The 26030-nt window shown below is 46.8% G+C and overlaps 1 protein-coding gene across 40 annotated transcripts in view; it reads left to right on the forward strand.

The window, feature by feature from the left end:
* Positions 1–26030, forward strand: part of LOC142364008 (uncharacterized) — a 316325-nt gene that overhangs the window by 198657 nt on the left and 91638 nt on the right. For 5 of the 40 annotated variants that reach the window (XM_075442055.1, XM_075442092.1, XM_075442091.1 and 2 more), the window contains exon 11: positions 284–532. The exons of the other annotated variants lie outside the window; for them this stretch is intronic. Coding sequence is in view for 4 of the 5 variants with exons in the window: in XM_075442092.1 (XP_075298207.1) it covers positions 307–532 (226 nt within the window). In the remaining variant the exon portion in view is untranslated. The remainder of the gene's footprint in view (positions 1–283; positions 533–26030) is intronic. 40 annotated transcript variants of the gene reach the window in all.

Consider the following 26030-nt stretch of genomic DNA (forward strand, 5'->3'; position numbering starts at 1 on the left):
CGCCCGTCACGCAGGTCTGTGAAGAGCAATACTGACTGCAAAAAATGTTGGCCTTGAGGATGGTTGCTTACAGCTAAGTTCTGTGAAAGTCCCCCATCCCATCCGAGCCGCAGAGCAAAGCAGCAAGGCCTGTGTAGACAACTAAATCCACCAGGGTCAGGTTATATTTCTGCCTTGAATATTTTGAATCACTTTCTCATGAGTAATATCTGTAGCGAGCCTTTAAATTATCAATGAAGTGTTTCTGCTATCAAATTGTTTTTAAAAAGTAGCCTAATTGCAGATTGTCCAGTGGAATCTGAAGAAATGACCTCCGTGCACAAGGGCTTTGCAAAGACCTTGGCAGCAGTCAATCCCCAACTGAAGTTTCTAGAGCCATGTTCTGATTTCCATCAAGGACAGGAAAGCTGCAGCTGCGATTTCGTGTGGATGTGGCCTGCACCAGGTCTCCAGTTAGCACTTTGCCTTCTGACCCTTGAAAAGAAGTCACCTGCTAGCCTGCAGGAGTTGAAATACGGAGACCTGCAGACCGGTGAGCATGCTGGAACCTTGGAAGCACCGTGCGGCTGGCGGGAGCGCAGGGGGGGACGCCGTGAGCCGTGCCCGGAGCGTGCTGGTGGAGGTGGGCAAGCAGATGGCTGAACCCTGCACCCTAACGCGCCCGGGAGTACGTGGAAAATGACGACTTGGTGATTTTAGTTCGAAACTATGTGGACTTGGAAGCAGTGTAATTTTCTTTCATGCATCTTTTATCTGAGAGTTGGCACGTTGTGTTGTGCATAGAAATTAAGAAGATGACTTGGGGCTCTCTTCTGTCGTCACTTACATGGTGTGTAACTCAATATTTTGTTTATTTATGGGAAAATTCTTTTCTGCAGCTCCACAAAGATTGTGCGAGAGTGAAGGAAGCATGAGGAAGGAGAGGGCCAGCCCCCTCCGCCCCAAAGTGAGAGCACTGAAAAAACAAAACCTGGCACCCAGGCTGCGGCTGACTGAAAGCATCTTTCATTTGTGCATTAAAGCCAACGAATCCCTGGCCTCATCACTCCCAGCCTATCCTCGGCATCAGCCAGCTTGCCAGAAAAGTATGGGCCATAGGAAAATAAACTATGTGTGTATGAATAACTCTGATCTATCGTAAGCCAATAGCAATTAAAACGTCTCACTCCTATCTGATGACTGCAACACGTAGCTCCCCGTTGGCTTTAAATGATCCCTTGTAAAAAAAAAAAAAAGAGAAATCTAAGCATTTGAGTGGGTACAAGAGATAAAACCTGTCATTTTTGCACTCCATTTGTATACCCAAAATGCAGCCAGTAATAGTCCCGAGCTCCGTGACTGTGGTATTTTAGTGATGTTTGGATTATCTTGCTAGAACGTGTCCTGCCCCTTCTGCAGCTGAGAGCGTCTCTCTCTGTCAGGTACATTCCTTTCACAGGGACAAGTTCTGCACCGAACGTTTTAGGGCAGAAAAGCATCGTGAAGGGTGCCAAATGGTTCCAGGTGGTTAAATTGTATTTCTAGGCACAGGGCTGGGCTGGTTGAAGGTCTGCGAGTGTCGCTTTGCCAGACTAGTAATGACAGAGGCACTCTGCAATTCCTGCCGGCTTTATGTCATTGCGTAGAACATTGTTTGAGGATTCGGATGTAACCTTAGGGGGATAAAATGCTTTGGCTTGGTAAAAAGGCTGATATGGACAAGTCACAAAATCTCAAGCTGAGAAAGGAACATTGACTCCACAAAGAAAGAAAAATATTTAACTAGAATTTGCTTGTCTGAAGGAAGCTGAGGGAATTTGATGGGATGGGCTCAAACCCTCAAGAAAATGATGACATGGCCGGAACAAGGACAAAGGAGTCCCTGACGTTAGTCCCAGTCTACCTGCCCTCGCTGCTGCCTGCACTCATAGAGCACTATCAGAAGTCATCAGCGGTCAGAAAAACATTGTCAGACTCACGTCAATGTTTTATGAGAGACAAGTTTTCATTTCTAACTAGCGCAATCCTATAGAACTTGAAGGGAGGGATTATTTTTTAAATTAAATAAGTAGATTAACCAGGTGTCAGAAGTCCCCTGACAGCCTGAGTGAAAACATCAGCCAACACTAATTCCGGGCCAACTGGGCCGTCCAACCTACCTATACGTGTGCATTGCTGGCTTGTCCCATTGCAGTGACCGTTTCTCCATTAGAACAGTGCTTGGATCATCTCACGTGTGCAGGTCACGAGTGCGTGTTACTTCAGTGCTGGCAGCGTCTCTGTTGTGATGGGGTCCTGGACGCTGAAGTATCTAATTCCTTGAAAAAAACCGTCTTCCATTCCATGCGCCGGTTATTTGTGCTGATAGGTATTATCACTAGGTAGCCTCAAAAACCCTAAAAGGCAAATCCCACTGAATGTTTTTGTCCCATCTGTAGTCTAAATAAAGTTCAGCCATGGAGTTTTCTGAAGTGTATTCCTATGACTGCCTCCAGTTCAGGGGTCAACAGAAAAATCAAACCTGGCTGTTAGCAGGGCAGTGCTGTGGTGGAATAAATGAAGATATTCTCCAGCCTGTATTTCCTCTGTTCCTTGCCCTGAGATTCCCCCACTCTCCTTATTGTTCTCATAATTCCTCCCCATATTTGAAAGAGAAGAGTCAAAATCTCCAGGATGTTTGAAGAGTCGGTAGCGTAGTTGAAAGGACATTGAGGTCATGTCTGCTTACAAATGTCTGTGTTTTGCTTTTTTATTGGAGAAATACTCGGACGGCTGTCTCCAGCAGCAAAGACAAGATGGGAAGTCCTGGATGCTGGGTTTGTCCTTGTTGAGATGTGGAAAATCTCAACACTCTCTCTCTGGATGTGCAGTGGAAACAAATATTGATATTGGCTGATGTGGACACCATGTTTTAATTGAAGACAGTAATTCAACTTTATTACGATAAAGGATGCCCGATTTAGGAGTTTCTTATTGAACGTCGTGCCAGGGACCCGTAGTGTTGATTCTAAGTCTCTCTGATTGCAACTGAGACAGAGGAAAAGTTGCTCACAGTGTCTTTGCTGGACTTTTCCCACCTGTGTATTGAGATTACAGCTGCCTGTCAAGCCCTAGTAGTAACGAGCCATCAGTAAAAGACTTGGAACCTGTATTAAAAAGATAGAGAGACTCTAGGCAAGAATCATGAAAGAAAATTATTACCGAGCACAGGGGAGGAAAAAAAAAAAGTGTTTCCAAGTTATCATTTAACATTCTACGATATTTGAGCAGTGTTTTTTATTACAGTATTTCTGCCGAAGGTACCTGGTTTAGAACGTTGCTGTGTAGACAGTTGATCGGTGTAGGTGTTCGGAAGGATGGAGGGGCCATGGGGCAGCTGCTCCTTGGCTTGGAAAGCTGGCAGTGAGTGATTTTGCGGCCTCTGATCTGGGGACAGTGCGGTAGGGCACAGCTGGGAATCCCGTACGTGCTACGGGGCAGTTCTTACCGTCTCAAAGGTGGCACTGGGTCAGCCAAGGAGCTTTAAGGCTGGTGAAGGTGTCAGGAGCCATTTTTTGTGAGGGGTTTGAAAGGAGAGGAAGAAAGTGGGTGAGATTGCAGAGAAAGTAAATGACTGGTTCGGGGGAGCCAGAGTTGCCTGATGGACAGGAAGATGCAGCTAACTGAAAGTGCCAGAAGGAGTAAAAAAGACTTTTTGTAAACTCTGTTGAGGATTTCAGTCTCTACAGTGAGTCAGAGTTGGTTATTTGTCCTCCTGTGGATCCTCAGTAAATAACTGGGTTCTTCAGCGCTAGTCTAGCTCCTGTGCTCATAAAAGGCACAGCTCGGTTGACGTGAGTCTGTTGACACGAAAATTCTTCACAGAAAGGTATAGTTTCTTTAACTCCTAATTTAAAGAATGCTTTGACATCACTAGAGTGTCCTCCATCGGTGGTGTTTAATGATTTCTTTTATGAAACCTACCTTTTCACCAAGGAAAAGTTTATAAAGTAGATGGGAAGCGGACTTCAGCTTTCCAGAGTTGTCTGAACAAATTGGTGTGGCCAACCTCGCCTTCATCTGTGTTACCAGTTCGTGGTCTTACGCAAATGTTTTTTTCAAAAAATGGTTTTGTCTCCACCTTGTGCTTTTCCCAGACGCTTCCCTCGTCTCTTTTTCCCGCATGTGCAGTGCGTGTGCGTAAGAAGTTTTGAGGAGTCCGATACGGAGCGGGTGGGCGCCGTTCTGTGTGTGTTTGTTGCCTTCCTTGCCCTGCATTTCTGCTCCGGTTTTGGAACCCGTGTGATAGCGCGGAGGATCGTGCGCTGTGGCCGGGTGGGGGGCTTGGCTGCAGTGGGTGTTGTTCCCTTTGCTGCCAGCCGGCTGCCGAGGAGTGACCCTGTCCTCCCGTTCAGCCCAGCAAAGCATCGACAAAAACCCAATTTCTGCAGGGACAGTGGGAAAGGTGGTAAGGGACTTGATGTCCTGCTAAGTTTCTGTTAACATCCCTGAGTCGTCTTACTTTATTTTTTATTTCTTCAGCGTTCTTGAAATATGAAAATATTATTTTTAAATTGCTGTTGGAATTTAAACCCCATTCTTCTTTCTTTTAAGCTTTAATACTCTAAATCCTAGAAACTAGAACCTTGGTGCATGCTTACCGTCTTCAAGCACTGATGCCGTATGCGGTGATACCCCATGGGCACGCGGCTGAAACGTGGTGGCCCTTCAGGACACCCCGTGGAGGTCCCTGGGCTGCCCTCGCTGTGCTGGGCCAGCACAAACGCTGTGAAAAGGCCGAAGGCGTACGTGGAGCTGGAAGCGCCTCGCATCGTCAGAGGCTCTGGCTCTGTTGGTACCGACCGTGGCACCTGAGCAGGGGTCGAGGCCGGGGTTATAACCACTGCTCACTGTCAGGAGCAACGGCTGGAGAACAGATCTGTGTGCTTGCTTCATCCGGGTCAATGCAAAACGTGTGTAAATGAGGGAAAAGAGGCTGCGGGGCTGTCGGTGGACCACAGCATCCCCGGGCTGGTGCCAGCCCCGGGCAGCGCGTCGGTGGAGCGGCACGCTGGGCGCTGGGCGCGGCGCCTGTAAGCAGGAGCGGTTTGGGAGGAGGTTTCTGGGCCGTGAGCTGCACCGTCGGCTGGCAGCGTCGCAGAGGTTTCCAGCTTGCTTATCCCTGCAACCCATCTCTCGTTGAAGCAAATGACAAAAACAGATTCTTGGTATTACTGGGAGGTTATTTTGAGTTACTGCTGCAAGGGAGAGGGGAAGTGGTAATAATTTACATGAATACAGATATCTCTATATTTCTTCGCTACCATTCAGAGCATGAAAGGATTTGTAAGGAAGATGTGCCATTTATCAGAGGTTTTTTAAAATGCAGTTGGTCTGAGCATGCAGATAGCTCCGACTCTGTGGCGTTGTCAGGGACTGAAGACTAACCTGTGGCTTGCGTCATCTGCCAGCTTTCAAGTGAGATGGTTGCATCCGTACGCTTCCACCCTCATTCTTCACCATCTGCGCTTTCGGTCTGTTTTATCCCCTCAGAGAGTGCCTGGCTCGGCCACGGTGCCCCTCTTGAAGGGTTGGAGGGGATGTGCCCTGCCAGCAGCGTATGCAGGGTGTTTCTGAATCAGTGTGCGCGTTGCCTATAGGCTTTACTCCACTCGTTGCGGAGATCTTTCTAGAAATCATGTTTCCTTCCCTCTGTTGTGCTTCCCTGTGGGTACAGCTTGTGCAGCAGGCACAGAGCAGCTCCTCTTCAGAGCCTTCACCCTCGTTTGATCCCACAGACCCTGGGTGCCTGACGGAGAGGCTGGACCCTTGCGCGCAGGGAGGAGAGGTCAGCTCAACAGCAGAAGCATTTCTTTCTCAAAGAAGGGAGGCAATTTTGCATTTTTAATGCTTTTTTTCCTTCGAGCCCCTGGGAAGCCTTTGCTGCACAGCTGTCAAACCCACCGCCCCGTTTCTTCAGAGAGTGCGTTCTTGGGACACTGTTCAGCTGCCTGGTTGCTGGCACAGAAGGTGACGTCCTGGCAAAGCTGACGGCCGTGGCGACACACTGGTATCTCAGCTGGGATGTGCGCACAGGCGGTGGCCCAAGGGAGGATGGGCTCTATCCCTGCTGGCCCCGCTGTCTTTTGTGCTGTCTCATTTACGCTCTGCTGCCTAGGATTTCACAGGAGCCGGACCTGCAGCCACGAGAGAGAAGGCGGCAGCTCTGGCATCTTGAGCTGTAGAGCAGGCTTGAATGGGACATTGGATGTGGGGGTCTGGGAATCCCTTCTAGCATCCTGAGAGTGATAGCTCCTTCTGCAATTATTCCTGAGCTATTACGGTAACTTGATTTGCATACAGGGGCCAATATATGTCAGTATCTTTAGGTCTGTTCAATGAGTTAGGGAGTATCAGTCTGGAATATCAGCAGAGCTGTTTCATCCTGGTTATTGGCTGCACAGCAGTGAATAAATTTGCAGTTGGATCTCCTGTCTCCCAGGTGGCAACTGTGACCACTGAGCAGCTGGTTATTCTAGAAGGCATCTCTGTTTTCTCAATAACGAGAAAGTTCACAGTGAATCTTAAAAAAAAATAGTTGAAAGTTGCACTAAAAATGGTGATTATCTGATTCTGTTTAGATTAATTCATATTTTCCAGTTAAAATGATTTAATGAAAACTAACAAGAGCATTGCTTTCACTAGCGTAGCATTGCACGTAAAATAGCCCTGTAGGTCTATCAGTGACTTCAGTTTATGGCAGGTATTTTAAAAGCCCGGTCCTGCCCTTCACAAGGAAATAAAAATTAAGAGCTGTGATTTCCAGAGTTAACGATGCACCGCTCCGGTGTGTCAGGGCTTAACCCTGTGAGCGCCGCAGGGCTGGAGCAGGGAGCCAACTCTCCCTGTCTGCTGGGAGGAGGTCACCCCGCTTCCTGAAGCGGTTTTATTTCGTAGGAGTTCAAACGATAAGCAGTCAGTTGAGGGAACGGTCGGGCCAAATTCTGCAGAGCATGCTCGTGCAATGAATTCCGCTGTCTCCAAACGAGCGGGCAGCAGAGCCGTACGCAGCGACCCTTTCTGCTGAAGCAGCATCTGCACGTGTCCACCCAGCCAGCGCGTCCTGCCCGTGGTGAGGCTGCACGCCCGATGGCGTCAGGACCTGGGTCTAGGTGGGTGTAATTATGGCCCATCAAAGGGCAGTGCCTTCTTGAATAGTGATGATATTAAGCACCGGGTTAAAGCTAGAAGCATGCACCAGCGCTTCCCTGCTTCATAAATAAAACCTACCGAATGAGATGTGAAAAGGTTTTCTTAATAAGGATGAGATGTTAACTCCCAGAAGGAACAAGAAAAACAGGCAAAAGAAAAAAAAACCTCGGAAACTCAGAGCTGTCTCCAGCGTGGTGTTGAAACAGTTCCCCAGGGAGCACAGGATGAAATAATACCTGCCCGACCTGGCACGCCGAGAGGCACGGCGATGCGCAGTGCGAGGGGCCGCAGTGTCGGGGGCTGCGCATCCGGCGCCCGTCCCCGGGGGAATGCGTGCCGGGTGTCCCGGTTTGCCTGGCATCGGGTCACAGCTCTGATGACAGAGAATCGCTCCTGAGCTTAAACCGTGGGCTTTGCAGCTCTTGCAGAGGCTTTGCGAGGAGCAGTAGACCTGTATTAGTAAATAGGTTTTAATAATATGAAATAATGCAGAGAAGATTTCACTTAGCACGCCTGCCTTCTGGAGTTTCTTTTTTTCATGCACAGACCCCTGGAAGCCTAAACTTTTCTTTTTTTTCAGGATATTTGAGTGCAGCTCTCCAATGCTTTGATCTGGAAGTGCTGCTAATACATGACGTGGGAGCTCTGGATGAGCTGCCTCGCGCTTGCTTTGATTTTGGTAGGGGCAGGACTTGTGAGGGCAAGTTCCGTGTCCCACGAAGCCCCCTTAACCAAGGTGCGGTGGTGGGGTGCACCCCGGGAGGTGGAGCTGTCTGAACCCCACAAGGATGTGGATGGACGAGGCTTGGAGGCGCCGGGTTGGCACATCCCCAGGTACCCAGGCTCTCTTTCTTGGCAGCCCTGGGGACAAGCGAAAACCAGCTGAGATCCCTCCCTTAGTCTACATTCCTTGTCTTACCCCTAGTCCTGGCTTGTTCACGCTACCGAGCCTGCACGGGGCAAGACCACGCAGGTTAAGCATCCTAATTACAGCGGAGAGAAAGTTCTTCAAACAAAGCAAATTACAGTAATGAGATCATTTCTCTTTCTGCAAAAGCTCCTTTGCAGAGAGCCAAGCGAGGAGACTTGGCAGTGCGGACACAAGGGCTGCTTTGGGGGGAAAGGCAGCTTGTTCCAAGCCCCGAGAGGTCTCGCTGCCTTTCCCCCCAAAGAAAAGTTCACCCAGCTCCTCCAACACCAAAGCACATTTTTGCACAGGCTGACGGCTGCGTGTCTCCCCTTTCCACCCTCTCCTCGATTTTCACAGCAAAAAAATAATAATTCCTCTTCTTATTTATTTATCTGGGGGTTTCTGCAGCTGTGAATGTGTTGGGAGTAGTTGTAAAAAAAAAAAAAAATCCTCTCTGGGCTTTGTGCATGCAAAGCAGTTGTAAGTCTGAAGGGCACCGGCACGCCGGTAGGAAGCAGCAGGAAAGTCTGTTATCAGTCGTAATGATCATCAAAACTTGTGCGATAAAGAACATTGCTTGGGTTTCTCAATGAATTTGTCTGCTGTTGGCTGTTTACTCAGGAATCTGGTTTAAAACCCCATGCGGTAAGATAATTGCCTGAAGAACCATAATGTAACCAGAAAATGAATCAGAAGGATTTATTTTACAAACCCACCACTTAACTGCGAGCCAGTGGCAATCCGCAGTGGCCCTTTTCATCTGCTTATCTTCATTATGGCGTTAGCGATACTGTCTGCTCTGCCAGGCTTTCCCTAACCTCACATTCACAAGCATCCGCTCTTTTCTCATTCCTTTTTCCTGGTGTGAAACGTAGCTTTCTGCTAAGATCTTAACCTCTGTACTGGAGAAAGTAAATAATAAATTCATGCCAATTAATAAATAAAAATCTCAGTAATCCTTAGGCCGTTCATGTATAGAAATGAACCTCAGGAGAAGAGGGGGCCAGGGAGGAGAAGGGTGCGATTTTAGTTGGTCCTGTGCTCAGTTAACACAGCATCACTCACGTCATTGAAGTTACGCTGATGTCTGCTGTCTGAAAATCTTTCTCTTGGCCGTGCTGTCCCACGGCTCTGAGCACCTTCTCTGTGGTGAAAACTGCTGGGAGCTGCCTGTGCCAGCCAGTCTCGTAATTCCCAAGTACCGAGGCATCGCTGGTAAAAGACTGTGTTGGGGAAATCTGGACTTTACTGAAAAAAGGCAGAATGTTCACGTTCGAAAATTTATTTTTCCAGCTCTGGACATTATTTGTCTTATCTAGAAGAATATGAAAATACTGGGAAAGGATCTTCAGTGTAGACAAAAGTGTTCAATGTGGATGCTATTTTTTTCTCTTAAATGAGAAATGTGTGCAGAATGTACATTTGAAATCACAAATTATTGTTAGTATTGATAAGCTGACTTAAATTTAAGGCAGGCAGATTCATCTTAGCTCTGTATCTAAGTTGAGAGTGTTTTAAATCATCTTCACATGCCGCCTATCACTGCTGGTGTCTCGGGTGTATTATTCTGGGTGACTCACCAACACTGTGAACAGTGTTAAAGCCAAATATACTTTCATTTTTTAATAACTAATCCATTTTCTTTACCCTTAATTGCACCGGTATTTTCATACCTGCTCTTCTTCTGGCCTGCTCCCTACATGCCTCGGGGGCCAGCCGTGTGTGTGTGCTGAGTACTGGCTGGCTTCTCCCTTAGGCAGCCACCTTACAAGAAAGCACAGCTGAATTTGTTCCCTGTTCACACCATCACCTGAATTCTGCTGTGAGTCCATTCCAAACGGTTATGGCTAAATCCGTGCGAAATTGTGAAAAATTTGGATTTGTGGAATCCAGAATTGGTGCTAAATGTCCGACTGCACTGCTGATGTAAGATTCAGAACAAGTGCAAATATGCCGTGAGACGACGACGAGTGTGTCGAGGCTCGGTTAGTGTGATTCATCAGTCAGCTCAGGGTCTGACTGAGGTTCTGGTCAGAATTCAGAGTTAGCGTTGCACTACCAATGTATCCCCTCCCCTAAGAAAACAGTATTTTTGTCAGCAAAGGGAATGAGAGAAGAAAATGATGCGAAACTGAAGAAGTGTTGGGTTTTCTTGAGCTGGTCGGAGAAGTGTACACCATTTGCTAAGTAGTAAAAACCGTTTGGTGGTCTGTTGCCATCTGCTTTTATTACTGCCACCCGCTCAGCTAGACCCTGCGACAGCCGCTTTGTTGTGTGCATCGTATCAGCTTCAAGTCACGTGTTGAACAACTGTGTACTTCAGGTAGTCCATGTTTTTAAAAGAGACTGAGGACACCCAGCCCTGGTGTACTGGGGAGGTTATGGATCCTGTGGATTTGGCACGTTTCTGCAGATCTTGCTCTATTTGTCAGATTTTAAACCTGTTTTTAAGTTCCATAGCTCGTTTGGTTGCCAACATTACTGTAGGCTTCTTCATGTAAATCAGCCCACTGCTGCCTTCCTGAGTCTGGAGACCAGCTATAACAATAGCACCAAGAGGTGTGAATTTTCCCCCTTCGTCTTAGTAGACTGTTAACTTCAAAGTCTCCTTGTGACCACTTCAGGGCTCAGTGTTAACCTCTCCTGCTCCAGCATGTCCAACAAATGCACTTGTTGTCCAGCCCCATATGGACATACCAGATGTTCCTTCCACCGGAGTGGACATTCCAGAGGAAATTGCTGCTGGCGTCATGGTCCAGCGGCAGGACGGAGGTAGGAGGCTGGGCCAGCCCAGGCCAGGCCAGCAGTGGTATTGCGTTTGAACTGCAGATGCCGGCTTTATAAGCTGTCTTCAGCAATTCCTCTCGTGTACTACCACTTCTAACCATTTTTCCAGATTCCACAGGGATGTTACTAAAATTGCTGAGCAATTTTTGCTCATCTGCATCCAATATTGAGAACTCTTAACAAGTTGTGGAATATTCCCCCTCACCCCCACCCCCAGCAGAGAGAGGAGAGGATTTTCAGACGTATTTTCCTCTCTTTTTATGCACAAAATACAGACATTGACGTACGTTTGTGCAAGGCCATCTGTTTAAAACAGATCCAAAAGGACTGCGCGACATGTAGGTAAGAATAAATTTTCTAAACGATACCAAAAGTACAAATCGCGTGCCCTTCTGTCTGTTATGCTCCCGTCTGGCCATGGTTTACTACGTAAAGCACACTTGTTTTGCTTGCTTGTCCGGTGCCAAATGAGAGCAAGTTACTTTTCCACCTATATGTGCCTTAGAACTAATTTTTATTTATGAAGAAACATTCTGATCATCATACTGACCATCACTGTAGATTTTCCCCCAAAGCATGTCTTGATACATCTTCTATCTGCATCATCCCAGATGCTTCCTAGGTATTTCCAACTTGTTGCTTTTGCTCTCCCCCTTCTTTTCTATGATTTGCTGAGGTGCTCAAAGACGACTGAAAAATCTCAGTATCATCTCTCCTTCTCTTTGACGTATCTTCCCTTCTCCCACTTTAAGTCTCTTTGGCTTCCTTCCCATCTCAGAAATAGGAGCTCCAGTTTGTCACCCTCTTCTAAGCCTTCCTTTTACCTCCACGATACAGTTTTCTTTCTCAGTCTCTGCTGGGCAAAGGGAGAGATTACTGTTCCCCATGCTTTTTTTCCCCTCAGCTTCTCAGTTTTCTCTGGGTATTTACATTCAAGGCTCCTTATGTATTTGGCGTTCCTTTTCATCCTGGGCATTGTCTAGTCAGTTCTAGCTTCTTACTGTACGGTCTCACATCTTTACGTGTTACTTTCTAGCTGAAACTCAGAGTTGGAGATCCATCATCACCCTTCATGATCTACCACTGGGCTCAGTCCTTGATCTCTCTGTATTCTCCCTCCAGGTCTCCATATTTACGTTTCTTAAAAATCATGCAGTTTCTTTCTGCAGAACATCTCCATGGTAGAGATGTTGCCCGGCATCTACTCAACTGAACTTTGATCCATCATGGTGTGATCACTGTAGGGATCCTCTCTCCTTGTCTCTAGAGGACACTGCAGCTTCTCACACCTACTCTGACTGAAGAAAGTCACTTTTCTTTGGTGCTTACAAAAACCCTAAAAATGTCTATCAGTGCACTGTGCAACAGCTTGGAGCAGTGAGTAGTATCATTCTTGTTGTTCCCTTGTACTTTCTGATCTGTACTCACTTTTTTTCTGTGGTCTTACGTGTAGTCCTTCCTGAAACGAGTCAAACCAAGACTTGGAACCTCTCCTTTCATTTACTGTTGGCAAAGTACAGTGCAGCTGTGACCCGTGATGACGACAGCCTGGGGTACGGGATTACAGGTGGTACGGTGGTTTCTGCCTTGTTCCCTCAGACACATTTGTACTTGATGCTGCCCATGGCCCCACACATGTGGACAGAAAGGAGGTGATCTTCCAGGAGAGGGACGTGGTGGGTGCAGCCGTGGTGATGGTGCTGCTGGCTCTGGCTGCCCGGAGCTTCCTCCCACAGCAGTGCCGACGCGGGGTGGGAGAGCACAGCGGCATCAGGAATGCACCGTGTTAGCCCTTACAAATCTGGGGGAAATCACTGGATCCTGAACTGAAATCCTGTTCTGCAGGAAGCATCAGGCTCTCAGACGCTTGGATAGCCAAGAGTTTCTGGTCCTCTGCGTGGATGGATCCCATAGAAGCACTGTCTTATTTTAATTCTCTTACACATCTTGTTGTTATCTGTGGTAGTTAAAAAGCAGAAAGATCATAGCCTGGTGTATCTGCCAAGTCTGGCAGTTAAGACACTGTCCCTCAATCCGAAGTCATTTTCAGAGAGTACAGGAACCTACCAGGTCCTTTCCACAGCTGCTTTTCTGCCTTCGCACACAGCGTCAAAGTTCGGAGGGGGCTGGCGGAAGCCTGAGGTGCGGGGTGCCACAGTGGCATTTCCAGCCAGAGCTGCCTTGTATTCCTGAAATTGTTTGCTTCGGAGTCGGTTTGTTGTGTAATTTCTTCCTTCTTTTTTCTTGACAGTTATTATGATCTCTGTTCTGTGTTTATAATAACGTGTGTTTACTAATAGTGTGGTGGCATGCCACTGCCAAGCTGCTTCTGCTAACAATAAAAAAAGGGAAAACTGATATTTATGGAGACTTGGGGGCTGGCCGGGCTGTAGCTCTTGATTTTTATTGCAGCTGACTGCAGACTTCTCAGACACGAGAATCTGTATCTCATTGTGGAGACCTGGTTTCCATTTCAATCTGGGTCCCATTATTGGGGTTTGGTTTACATTCTGCAAGGTTAGCCATGTGCGGATTCACACAAACAAATATGCAGTTGATGTCTGTAGCTTTCACTTGTGGTATTTAAACCTCCACCTATTTGAAATGTCTCTGGAAGGGGATAAGAGGAACTACAATGTTCCTTTTCCTAATGGATGGGTATGTTGTATAGCAACAAGCAGTCTAATGAAAACAGTTTGAATTCATTTTCACGCTCTGCTGAGCCCACCAGGGCAGGAGTGAGCCGTGTTAGGGAAGAGTATTGCCGACGATGTGGATCGCCACGGCTCACGCTGTGTGTCTCTTGTGGCTACGTGGAGGACCCTGTCCCCAAGACTGTCGTTGGCCCAGCGCGCTTCCCCAGCAGCAGCTGCTACTTGGAGATACCCTCACGCTGTCTGGTGAGGTTTTCAGGTTCAGGGTATTTCATGTTGGTCGACAGCCAGCTGAACACGAGCCAGCAGTGTGCCCAGGTGGCCAAGAAGGCCAACGGCATCCTGGTTTGGATCAGGAATGGTGTGGCCAGCAGGAGTAGGGAGGTGATCGTGCCCCTGTACTCCGCGCTGGTGAGGCCGCACCTCGAGTGCTGTGTTCAGTTTTGGGCCCCTCACTACAAGAAGGACATTGAGGGGCTGGAGCGTGTACAGAGAAGGGCAACGAGGCTGGTGAGGGGTCTGGAGAACAAGTCTGATGAGGAGTGACTGAAGGAACTGGGGCTGTTCAGTCTGCAGAAGAGGAGGCTGAGGGGAGACCTTATCACTCTACAGCTACCTGAAAGGAGGTTGTAGTGAGGCAGATGTTGGTCTCTTTTCCCAGGTAACCAGCAATAGGACGAGAGGCAATGGCCTCAAGCTGCGTCAGGGGAGGTTTAGATTGGATATGAGGAAAAACTTCTTGACTGAAAGAGTGGTCAGGGATTGGAACAGGCTGCCCAGGGAGGTGGTGGAGTCCCCATTCCTGGAGGTGTTTAAAAGACTTGTAGATGTGGCACTTCAGGATATGGTTTAGTAGGAATGGTGGTGTTGGGTGGATGGTTGGATTCGATGATCTTAGAGGTCTTTTCCAACCTATGATTCTGTGACTTGGCAGAGATGAAGCATTTCTAGGCAAGATGCCTGGAGAAAGGCAGCTGGCACTGGCACGCTCTGAGCGAGGGCTGTTCTTGACACTGCAGTCAGGGACAGGGGGAGTCGTGGTAAAACCAAAGGGCCTCATTCTGTCTTTCCCTTCTACGAGTAGGGTCCGCTTGTCCTCAGGAGACTCCAAGCCTGATCCTTCAGCTCTGATGGAGAGTTTGGTTCATCGCATAGCTGAATCCTTCAGCCTCTGTTCACCTCTTGGGTGTTACTAACAGTGTCTCCTTCCGTCTTTTTCTGCAAATTATGCACAAGCAGGAGTTGTTGAAGTCCTGTCTGCTGCTTTTTGGTTTTCCCCTGTGAGTGCTGGCCCAAAATACTCACAGGAGAAACAGTGACTTGACCTTTTTACTGACCAAACTGGGCTGTGACAGTGTTTGAGTAAAGGAGACACCCTAGAAAAGTACTTTTTTCTCTGAAGGAAAAAAGTAATTTCATTAAACTTTGTGATGATAGGGGGATTTATTCTCCCCCGCTGGATCCCATGCCAGCACTAGCCCATCGTTACGACCATTCACGCTGCTGCCAAAGCAGCAGGCTCAGTGAGAACGGAGCTTTCACAGGCGAACTCTCCTACTGCAGTGTGGGTTGTCCCATGTCAGGCACAAGGTGCATTTACATCTTCTCCTGCCAGTCAGCCACATTAATTCTAATGATAGAAACCGAATCTTTGCATGCTAAAAGTTATGCCAATTACGCATTATTCAATTATGAGTTTGTTACTCTGAGTCTCTCGTCATTACAGGGAAGAGGAGAATGGTGTTTTAGAAGGGGTCGCCTGGCCTGCAGTACAGCTGTGTCGTAGTGCATCTTACACACATGGAAGTTTGAATAAGCTTAATGAATTTAAGCTGACTTCTTGAGAACTGAACTGTGCAACTCTATAGTCTCTAGACAAAGTTGCATTACGAGAACATGTAAACACCATAGGTCTGATCTGTCCTTTTCCAGCCCTGCATGTTCTCAGTTACGTGGGTGCAGAATACGTGCTCCCCTTTCAGTTCCCGTACCGCTTCCGTTGAATCCCACTTCATAACCACAGTGAAGAAATGAAATATGGAGTATGTCTGTGTTAGGAAAGCTTCCTAGTTTTCTTACCTAAATTCCTAGTTCATATACACGTAGAATACTGAGCATATTAAAATAATAAAAAATTAATATGAAAACCATATATATTATCATTTAATCATTTCTTTTCAGTTAGGGAAACAAATAATGATTCAGCTCCAGAACAAATGGAACTTACGATTTACAAAAGGCAGAAAAATGAGTGTGAAAATGAGTTCAGAGGTGGCAGTAGCCATTCATTTTGAACATTCCCTGTGGTGAATTGTTCCTCCTGCGGTCATGCTGCACCAAACAGTACCAGCTTCTGTTGTCATCTTGTGCTAAGACCTCAGAGAGAACTTCCCTTGAGCAGCAGGGGTGCTTTTGCAGTGTTAAATGCGTTACTATTTATGGTCCTGAATTTTGTTTTCCTTCTCAGACAAGAGTTTCGTATTTGCATTGAGTGCAGAATATTTTTAATATTAACATTAGATTTGAAATGCTATCGGGAGCCTTGGTGAATAGCAGCTGGCATAACTCCTTCGGGGACAGTGGAGGGAAGTTTGGGCACATATGGATCCTGGCTCTTTGCTTGTTCCTATTGTGTAAACTGATCTCAGTATGAGCTGCTTTCAAGAAACCCAGCTTCTTTGCCAGCTGGACTGGCCATGCCCACCATGATCTGTTCCATAGCTATGTTTATCACCTCTGGATTTTGCCAGTATGTCGAATTCAGAGATCTATCGAGCCCCCACATACGAAAATTTTTCCAAGTGGGGATAGTATCTCCCCTCCTTCCCATTGCCTGCTCCCTCGCTACTTAATGGCCCCTCTCGCTAAGAAGTCGTTCTCGTAACGTTCTTACCAGAGGTGCTCCCCCAGGTCTTGACTCGTCTCTGCGTGGCTGTTGGCATCTTCCGCTGGCAGCCAGGGGCAGCTGATGGAGGGAAGCGCTCCTGCAGACAGCACTCTCTGACAAAGGCATGGAGCAGAGAGAGTTAATGGGAGGGAGTGGATTCTGTGTTTGGAAAAAAATCTAAAACATTAGCTTGCTGCTAGTAATTTATTACACCCGGACTGTGTTTGGACTGCAGAACGTCATAAATAATATTTCATTTGAGATTTCGCAGAATGGAGTGCAGAATTTTAAGGACCAGACTGAAGGAAGCATATTTGTATCACCACTGTCTTGAATTCACTGCTCTTTGTAAACTAGTAGAAGATTGTGGGTTCAGGGACTACTGATAAATGCGGAGTATTGAACTGGTGTATGTTAAAAAAAACAGATTTTTTATTACTTTGGCTCTAAGCTCATCTCTTAACACCTTGAGATGCTCTGAGGGTTCAGTTTTCAGTAACACACCTAACACTTATGCATGAGAGATGTAAATTAAAGGCAAACAGGCTTCCGCTGATAGAAATCACTGTAGTGGGAGAATGGGTTACCTTGGCTGACTGTCTGGATTTCGGAGAGTAAAGGACACCAGCTTGGACTCCTGAGCTTTCTGAAAGTGATGGAGTAGATCTTCAGCTGGAAGAGGGTGAGCGAGTCAGGTGTACTCAGGAGAGCCACGGGCCCTTGCACGAGCTGAGGATTTGTCTCAAGCTTGTCTTCCCTGTTCAGTGTAAACCGCATTGGGTAGCATCTTTTAACTGAAGGGACTATTAGTGTAACTCCAGCTCCAGCTGGTAAGCAGCAAGTTAGCATGTCAGCCACCCCATATGAACCAAACTTCATCTTGTGGTAGGGAGGTGTCCCACCTGCACCCGAAGGGACGTGTGAGTGTTCAGGGCTGACTGTGTTGGGGTGACGTGGCAAGGTCCTGGTAGCGGGGGGGCTGCAGGGGTGGCTGCTGTGAGGAGCAGCGTTACGGGTGCGTTGAGCTCTCTGTAGCAGAGTTATTTCGCGTATCCCCCGGAGCACACCTGCAACACAGATTCAGCCACCGGGTCCTACTTTGCATTTGCGCATCTTGCGCCAAAGCCTGCGTCATACCCGCTGTGCTGCGATGGCTCTGCAGCCAGTTGGAGCAGGAGTGGTTCAGATGTGCACCTAGCTGAACGGCAGGTCGCGTTAGGTTGTGAAAATACAAAGGCAGGAGCACCACCTTTTAGCTTGACGCAGAGGTGGTTCCCAGCAGCTTGGCCTGGGAAGGATTACAGCTGGAACGGGCCCTGCCATGAGGACACGGCTGCCCAAGGTATTGAAGACAGAACTTCAGCCAAGATCCTCAGCAGAACTCTTCGGGTTTTGTTGTCACAGGTGTTCTTCATTTCCACGGCTGCTCAGGTGCTGATTTTTTTTCCCTAACCCTCATCAGGAGCGTGGGCTCCCCTTGCCAGGCTGGGAAGAGTTACTCAGTCCTTATTCAGAAGGAGGAGGTCCCCTATAGAATCTATAGCAATGCTGATGGCCTCGTCTGCATACCCTGGTGCTGAGACTGCCCCAATATTTGGCTGATCGGATCCCTGTTATAACCCAGTGGGGCCTATTCTGCTAAAGCCGTACGAGCACTTGGTGAATGAAAGCACGTTTTGTATGTCTCATTGGGAAATATTTACCTGAGAGGATAGCTGCGTTTGAAATTTCACATACGCTGGTTAGTCGTGATTAATGCAAATGATGGGTCGTTGCTCCCAGGCTGGGTAAAGCGGAATTGTTGTAACCAAGAGAACTGGAAGAGGGCACTGGGGAAGAGGTAGGCTGTCTTCCCCAGAGGGGTCCAGGGAAATTAGGCCAATAACGTAAGGTGTGTTGGCTGGAGCAAAGCTTAAAATAAATGTTGTGGGTTTTGCTTTCAGTGTAATTGCATGCGTGCACATGGTTCTTGTTGGGAGCGCTCTGGATAAATCCCTGCCTGGATTGTTGGTGTCAGAGGCGGGCAGGAGGTTTAGTGAAACCTGGTGCTGCATCTCCTCTAGCATTTTTCATGTGAATATTAGCGCATGAAGCTAAAAGACTTTAATGAGCATTTGAGTGAATATAAAAGTAAACCCGATAGAAGCATAAGCACAATCAAAATGAATTTGTAAACTGGGGAAAAGGAGGGGGAGGGGGAGTAAGTGATACTAGCAGTTCTTGCCATGATTGTCAGATGTTCATTCTGATGACATATGTGAAACGTAGCGGCAACCTGCATCTAAATGCGTCAGAATTAGTTGGAGAGCCATGGCTAAGTGCCACGCACTGCTCGGTTGCAAAAACCCCGATCTGCACATCTGTCTCGCAGCATGCCGCGAGGAGGAGCGGAGCGGAGCTGCCAGCTCCACAGATGGGTGGCTGCCTTGCCTTTCCCAGGTTGTGACACTCCTAGGCCATCGTCACGGGAGCACTGCGTGGTTTTTCTAATAATCTGCCTGCCTACGTGGCGCTTTGGCGTGTGGCAGCACATGCGATGGTTTGCTTGCCTCTCAGCAAGCTGGCATTTTTAGGAGTGTCATCTATTCTCAGCAGCAATTTTTAAAATATCTTTTTACTCTGTTATATGCATTTAATCACTGGTTCTGCTCCCAGGAGGCTAACTGAAGCCCCTGGATAGAGCATCTCTGCAGTTGCTGGGGTTTGATATTCTCCTACAGTGTAGTCTCGGTGCTGTTCCACACGTAGGGGGTCCTAATAGCTAGGGTTAAAGCATCGCAGCACCGTCTGTGCCTTGCTGGAGGCGGGTCACGCTGGCTCTGCAGGCGGCTCACGGTTCAGATAGTTACAACCCAGGGGGGCTTCTGCCAGACTCCCATATCCCTCTTGAACTGTTCGTCTTCACTCTTATCCAGAAAACTGTAACTATTAGTATTTGTATTTATAGCAGAGCCTCCCACCCAAATCAAAATGAGGATTTCCTGCTGCTGGTCACTGTGAATGTCTGATACATAGGCTAAGGAGACTTCTCTTGTGGGCTGTGTTGTGGTGGGACAGTGTTCCCACAGCTGGCACCAACCCTTCAGGAAGTTACAGGTGGAAAGAGTCACAAAGTGACCTCCAAAACACATCAAAGCGTATGTATTTGTGCCCCAGACAAGGTCATTCTTGTTTATGGATTTCTCTCAAATTAAATTTCCACTGTCATTTTCGCAGCTAAATGTTACCATGATAGGCACAAACATGGAAAAAGATGGTATTCTCTTGTCTTGAAAAATTCTGTCTTGTGTGTTCATGGAAAAAATTCGAGTCAGCCTAGAAGCAAGCCTCCTGTTTGCCTACATCAAAAATATTCCTGGATGAGAGACAGTCATCGCTGCTTCACAGAGACCTCGTGTCGAAAGAGGTGGCATTCCTCTTGGCAGTGAAAAGGCATTTCAGGAGGGTGGATGTCTTCCACAGAAACATAGTGAGGAAGAGCCTGCAGATGGTGGGCAAAAGAGTGCTGGGATAATGGAAAAGAACTCCTTCACCTTGCAGACTTACCAGAACCAAAACAGTTGCTTGAGCTATCACATCCATCAGTGTAGGTGAGTGCCTTCCTCTTCCAGTTAGTAACTGGGTTGTAGATGATGTGTTTTCATGACCTTGTAGGTCTGATAAGTCAGGGGTTTTTTTGGTTTGGTTTTGGGGTTTTGGAGAATCAGGGAGGAACTGGCAGGAGCAAGGATGAAGTAGATGGGAAACCATTTTACCTTTCTCATAGAATTGGCTAGAAACAGGTAATCTGCCTATGGGCTGCAGATGTACATTGTTAGTACTTTCCTGGAAGTTCGTGACATCCTGCAGCTCTGGTAGATAAAGCCCAGCAGCACAAGTTAAAAGGATCAAGAAGAACTCGACTTCACGAGGTCTAATATCACCTGTGGCCAAGGGGAAACCTCAGAGCTTACAACAAATATTTCTGTTTGAGATTTTTTGTCTTCCTTAGTAGGAAGCAAGCAGAGCCTTTAAAAGCAAGCCGAATCCTGTGGTAATTTAAATGAGACCTACTCCATGCTTTGTGTTCTGTGACGGCAGCATTACAACCCTTCCAAATGATCTGCTGTTAAATACATGGGAAGTTTGGAGACTGTTGCTTTGTACCCACCCCTTACCTGTCTTTAGTTATCTGTGTCTACATCAGTGCCAAAAGGTAAGTAGCACGAAAAGCAGAACTACATTTTCCTTAATGCAAGGGCTCCCTGAAACTCATGGAACAGACACATTGATGTGTAGCAAATTTAAGAACCCAGGAACGTGAGAATCCCATCCTGGATCAGTCCGAGGGCCTAGCTAGTCCCCATCTCTAGCAGAAAGGGAGTCTTTGATGAGGAAGAACACTTGAAGCTTCATTTCTTTTCACAGATAGGACATTCAGCCAACTTTAAAAAAAAAAAAAATCTTGAAAGATACTTCTAAACTATTGTCCGATGCTAAAGAAGACAGAGCAGTGTTTTCCATCAATCTGCAAGATGTCAAACTGAATTCAGTAGTACTGTCTACCTGTCCAACTTAACAGGCAGAGCAGTTTCCAGTATTGAAGCCTCCAGAGAAGTTCATGCCCCACAACTATGGAGATCATATGATGGCTGGAAGGGAATTTTGACTTCTTTACTATTTTAAAAGCACCTGGAGAATAGATTTGATAAATGTGAAACCTCCCCAAACTTGTGTCTTCTCCCAGACAAAGAGAACTTGAATCACCAAGTTTGAAGTCCTGCTATAATTTTAAAAACTCTGCAGCGAGGTGAAGTTAAGGCTGACAGGAATATGTCCTCTTCTAGACATGCAGTCTCAGCAAGGCAGTGATGGGCACATCAAATCAGTTATTCATACGAGATTGTCTTCTGCTGCCAGATTTGTGTGCCTCCTATGTACTTTCCTCCTTAGCACAGAGGGTGGAGGGTTGAGTTTGCGTGTGCTGGGAGACATGGGGGGCACCAGATGATGAAAATCCAAATAACTCATTGAGGGATCCAAGTTGGGCAGTGAAGGAACCTGGATTACTGCAGTGCTTGCTTCTCCTGTGTATGTTTCTCTGGAGTATGTACTTAATGATTTCATGGGCTTACTCGAGGCTTACACTCACGAGACCAAGAATCAAACTACTTTCTGGGTCATCTTCCCTGGTCCTCTATCTCCTACAAGTTATCTTTAAATTGTACAGCTTTGGGCATTCTGAACTAACATTAGACATATCCAGAGAGCCTTTTGGCCCTTCAGGCCTCCTAGACGTCTCGGTGAGGGACAGCAGAGGTTATACTTTGTGGAGGGATGACTCATACACTTGCCATGGGCAGAGAATCAACTATTCCATGGACTAAGATCCCCTGCAAGCTGGCCAAGCAGAAAAATTGGCTTTAACTATAAAGGTAGCTGGTAGCCTGCCCTTCACTTGGAGGTAAGAGGAGTTGGAGAGCTGCCCTGTGGGAGTGCACTTCAAAAATAGGGACAGAAATGAGGAAAATGTTAAAATGGAGAGAAAACGCCAGTTAAAGAGCCTGTTATAAACACCTCTGAAGGCTCACCAGTGGAAGGCTCCAAGCGCTAACGCTGAGCAGCAGATCTCATGGCTAACCAACAAAAGGAGGGCGGCTTGGCACCTGGCTCTGGATAAAAGTTTATGAAGAAACATACTTTTAAACATTCAATTACATCATATTGTTTCCAAAATAGAGAAATTCATCTCTAGGTTTAACAAGCGATTTAGTGACATAGGCGTATCTGCAGTTTTGCTGCTAAGGGAATTGGGAACTGCTTCCTCAGTCTGATCTGAGGGTTTGCTTCTTTTCATGCAGCTTCCTGAAACGCTGTGAGCCTCTGATCACTGTGAAATTAGATCTGCTTTGTACAGAAGACTTTAATTGGTAGATCCCCCAGCATCGGCCTGTGGTCGGTGTCTTCCATGGCGTTTTACAAGTGGAAGAACCGAGGCACAGAGCAGGAGGATGGAAGAACGGGCGAAATGGCCGTCGGTACCAGCTCCTGAGAAACGTGGGGCTCTCTCAGCTCCCTAGCAAAGCTTTGTAATTTCAGTTTCTGAGGCTGTATCTGTTCTGCCTGCTCACCCTGGAGCACAGATTCACAGCAAGTCAAATGCTTTGCTCGTTCACATTACCTCCAGGTTGGCTCTCCCTGAGCTTCCCAGGTCTGGGGATGGATGCGTGGCGTGCCGTGGCTGGTACGTAGGGCCAAGGCATGGTGTGGACACGGCTTCTGCTGCTGTGGCAGGGACTGGCTCGTCAGGCAGGGAAACTCAGAAATGTAGAGGGTCTTGCGCTGACCCTTCAAGCAGGCTGGGCACAGATAGCTCGAGCCATCTGCCCCCACCATCCTCAGCTTGACGCTCTGTTGAGGTGAAGTTCGGTGTAGTCTGAACAGCAAAGGATTTCAGCACAGACCTGATTGAAAACGTCACCAGCGGGATTCCCCTGAGCTGTGTGTTTGTGACGTGGGACTTGCGCGGGACCGGAGCTGCTGCCATTTGCTGCGGGCAGGGTCCTTGCCAGTGCCTGACATGGATGAACGGGGTTCATTCCTTCAAGCAACGCCTTTTGAAAAAGCACTTGGCCTGTCCTTTGGTATAATAAATACCTTTTGGGGGTTGTTTCCATCACAACTGGCTTCTAGAACCAGTTATCTTACAAATCCTTTTTTTAAAGGTTATCATAACTTTTCTGCCTTTTCTGTACGTAGAGTTGTGTGTAAGCCTTTGGTATTTCTCAGCTTTCAGTCATTTTTGTAACTTTAACCTTCCACCTGCCTGGTTTACTTCAAGGCATGCTTCAAATGTCCCAGACGTAATGACTTTAACAGTACGTCCCTCCTGTAAGTATCAGTTAGGAGCGGTAAGACACCCGGAGACCAGGTTTTAATCAGCCTTGACTGAAGACTAAAAATGATTCACTCCTGTCAGCGCTGGGCAACACAACAAACAGCTCTCCAGCAAATCACTTCAGCAGAAATATGTTGGCATGTTTCTATAGCAACTAAGGAAAAATATTTCACACAAAAGTCCATCTGCTGCAACATAGAGGGAGATCTGGCCAAGGATCCCGTTATAAATTAATCTTAATTTACAAGTTTTATTTTTGCAAACCTCATGCAGCCACTTGCACAAAAAGGCAGAACAGAAGTGAGAGGAAGGACAATTGATTTTTAGCTAGAGGCTGTCAATTAATCAACAAACTGGTCATTAATTTGGGAAGCAGTGATTGTCTGAGGATGAAAAATCACAGTGCATTTGAGAGGTATTCATCTTCATTGCTGTTTACCGATCAGGCTGCATCACACCATCTTGTATGCAGCGTATTTGGAAACACACTTTATTTTTTCAGAGGAGGCTAGTAGCAAGCATCCAATGTTTTTTTTTTTAAAACCATTTTGGTTTAATTTACTTGTAAAGAGTTACTCAAATTTATTCAGCCATATAAAATGCTTTGTAGAAGCCATCAAAGTGAGGAGAGGGGGAAAAGCCAATGCGATAATTTGGACTGCGATGCGTTTTATTTTATGTGATGTCAACACTTCAAAGCCTATTGGAGCTGTGCTGGGGAGATCTGAAACGTTTTACGGGGTGCTTGGTGTCTGTGCTACAAACCGTCTCCAACTATAGATTCTCTTGCACAATGTTCACATGCTGCTGCTAGTGTTCCTTTCTTCTTTCCTTCCTCGCCAGCTGCTTTCTGTGTCTCCTCTGGCAGTTTTACAGAGCCCTCCAAAATAAATTTTAAAAAAGCCAAATCAAGAACCAACAAGAACTTTCTTCCAGCTAGGGAGCATCTAGGCCCGTCTGCTCCAAGGTGTAGAGATGTTCAGGGGAAGGGAAGTCCAGCCTGAGCAGGTTCTATCACCCAGAGCTTGCTGTGTAAGGCTAGACCTTAAGATACTTCAGGAAGAGGTGAGATTTGTGTGTCTTACGCCATATGTCCATACTAATATGTGATGATATCTAAACACGTGTTGATAGAGCTGGCAAGCGTTGTGGTGGCAGAAACGCAGTTTCCAGCACAATAGCCGTATCGCGTGCTCCGTATCGCCGTTTCCCCTGCTCCCTCGCATCCTTGGTGAGGAGGAATGGCAGCCGGTTTCATTTCAAGGGAAGAAACGCACGCTCTGAGCGGTGGCGCGTGGAGTAAGCGAGCTAACGTGGGGACAGAGCTGCTTAGGAAGAGGAGAAGGAACGTGAGAGAATGAAATGTGAGAAGCGGAGGCTTCCGAAGTCTTGGAAAGATTGCTTTTTCTCCATTTCCTTTCTTCTGTGCCTCCATGCCCCTTCTCCCTTCAGCGCTGACGACTCTCATTAAATGCCATCTTCCTCATGGGGCAGGATTGGAGGGGGAAAAAATCCCTCCAGGTGAGTTTAGAATACCTTTTGATTTTAAGCAACAAGCAAATATTTATTTTTAAGGAAAAAAAAAAAATTGTAGGAACAAAAGATTGTTTTTGTTGCTTAACAGACAGAAAACAAGTGTCACATCTCATCCGTGATTTGTGTTGAGATACCTCGCGCTGCTCGGCTGGAAAGCAAGAGGCAGTTTCCTTAGCAGCAAGGAACGTCCAGTCGAAAACTGAAAAGCAGCTGTTTTCTCTGAGATTTTTTTGATGTAGGAATTGATTGGCAGCTTCAGAGTGAGAAGTATGAAAGAGTCTAAGCACATTTGCTTACAAAAATGCTGCAGTCTGCTGTACTGAGGGGCCAGCAGAATGACTGGGGGCGAGTGCATCAGGAAATTGGGCTCAACCGGGCCCGGGTCTGGCCAGTTTTGAGCTCAAGAAGAAGGAAAACGTCTTCCAAATGGAAGCGCACTGCAGCATTTCATATGGATGCAGTTCCAGAGTTCTAGGCATTATTTAAGAGTCTTTGTGTGCTGGTCTGTGGACAATGGATAAAAGCGTTCAGAGCTGGTTCGACACTGTAGTAGCTAGCAGGAAACTCCGTTCTATCCATAGCAACACCCGGCCGCGTGCGGTCGTTCAAATGCCATGCAGCACTCGGGGCATCCGGGGTAGCATTCCACAGTGAAGAACCATTTTGCAAAATTCATACTGGGAGGGAAATGAGAAACTGGTTTAAATTTAAAACAATCTCACATCCCCCTTAATTTAAGCCTGAAAAATCTGCACTGACCTTACAGTCAGGTTTGGAAAAGTTTTAATAAATTCCTTCATCCTAAAAGCTGATTTTTTTTATCAAGCTTTATTCAATAATTAGTATGATGTTCTGATTCTAAATACTTCCTACATCATTCTTATTGTTCCACATTATTATTAGTGGTAGTATTAGTATTCTATTAGTAAAATATATTGGTTATGTTATTACTGGGAAATCTTTGCTGGACACGGTAATCGCGTTGTGAGCCTTAAATACAGGTTCCCCTTGGCTGAAAAGTATTGAACCAGGCTTCGCAGGGTGACCTCCTGAGTTGGTTGTATTTTAGTGTCTCTGCTGGGACCATACTCTTAGCTGAAATAAGAAACTGCAGCTAAACTGGAGTAGTACTGATGTGTAAAACCTAAGGATGTATTCCTCTGCCCCTACTAGCTTGTTCTGTAGCAAATCCATAACCTGTCAGCAGTG

This window comes from Opisthocomus hoazin, chromosome 23 (genome assembly GCF_030867145.1).
Source record: "Opisthocomus hoazin isolate bOpiHoa1 chromosome 23, bOpiHoa1.hap1, whole genome shotgun sequence".
Classification (NCBI taxonomy): domain Eukaryota; kingdom Metazoa; phylum Chordata; class Aves; order Opisthocomiformes; family Opisthocomidae; genus Opisthocomus; species Opisthocomus hoazin.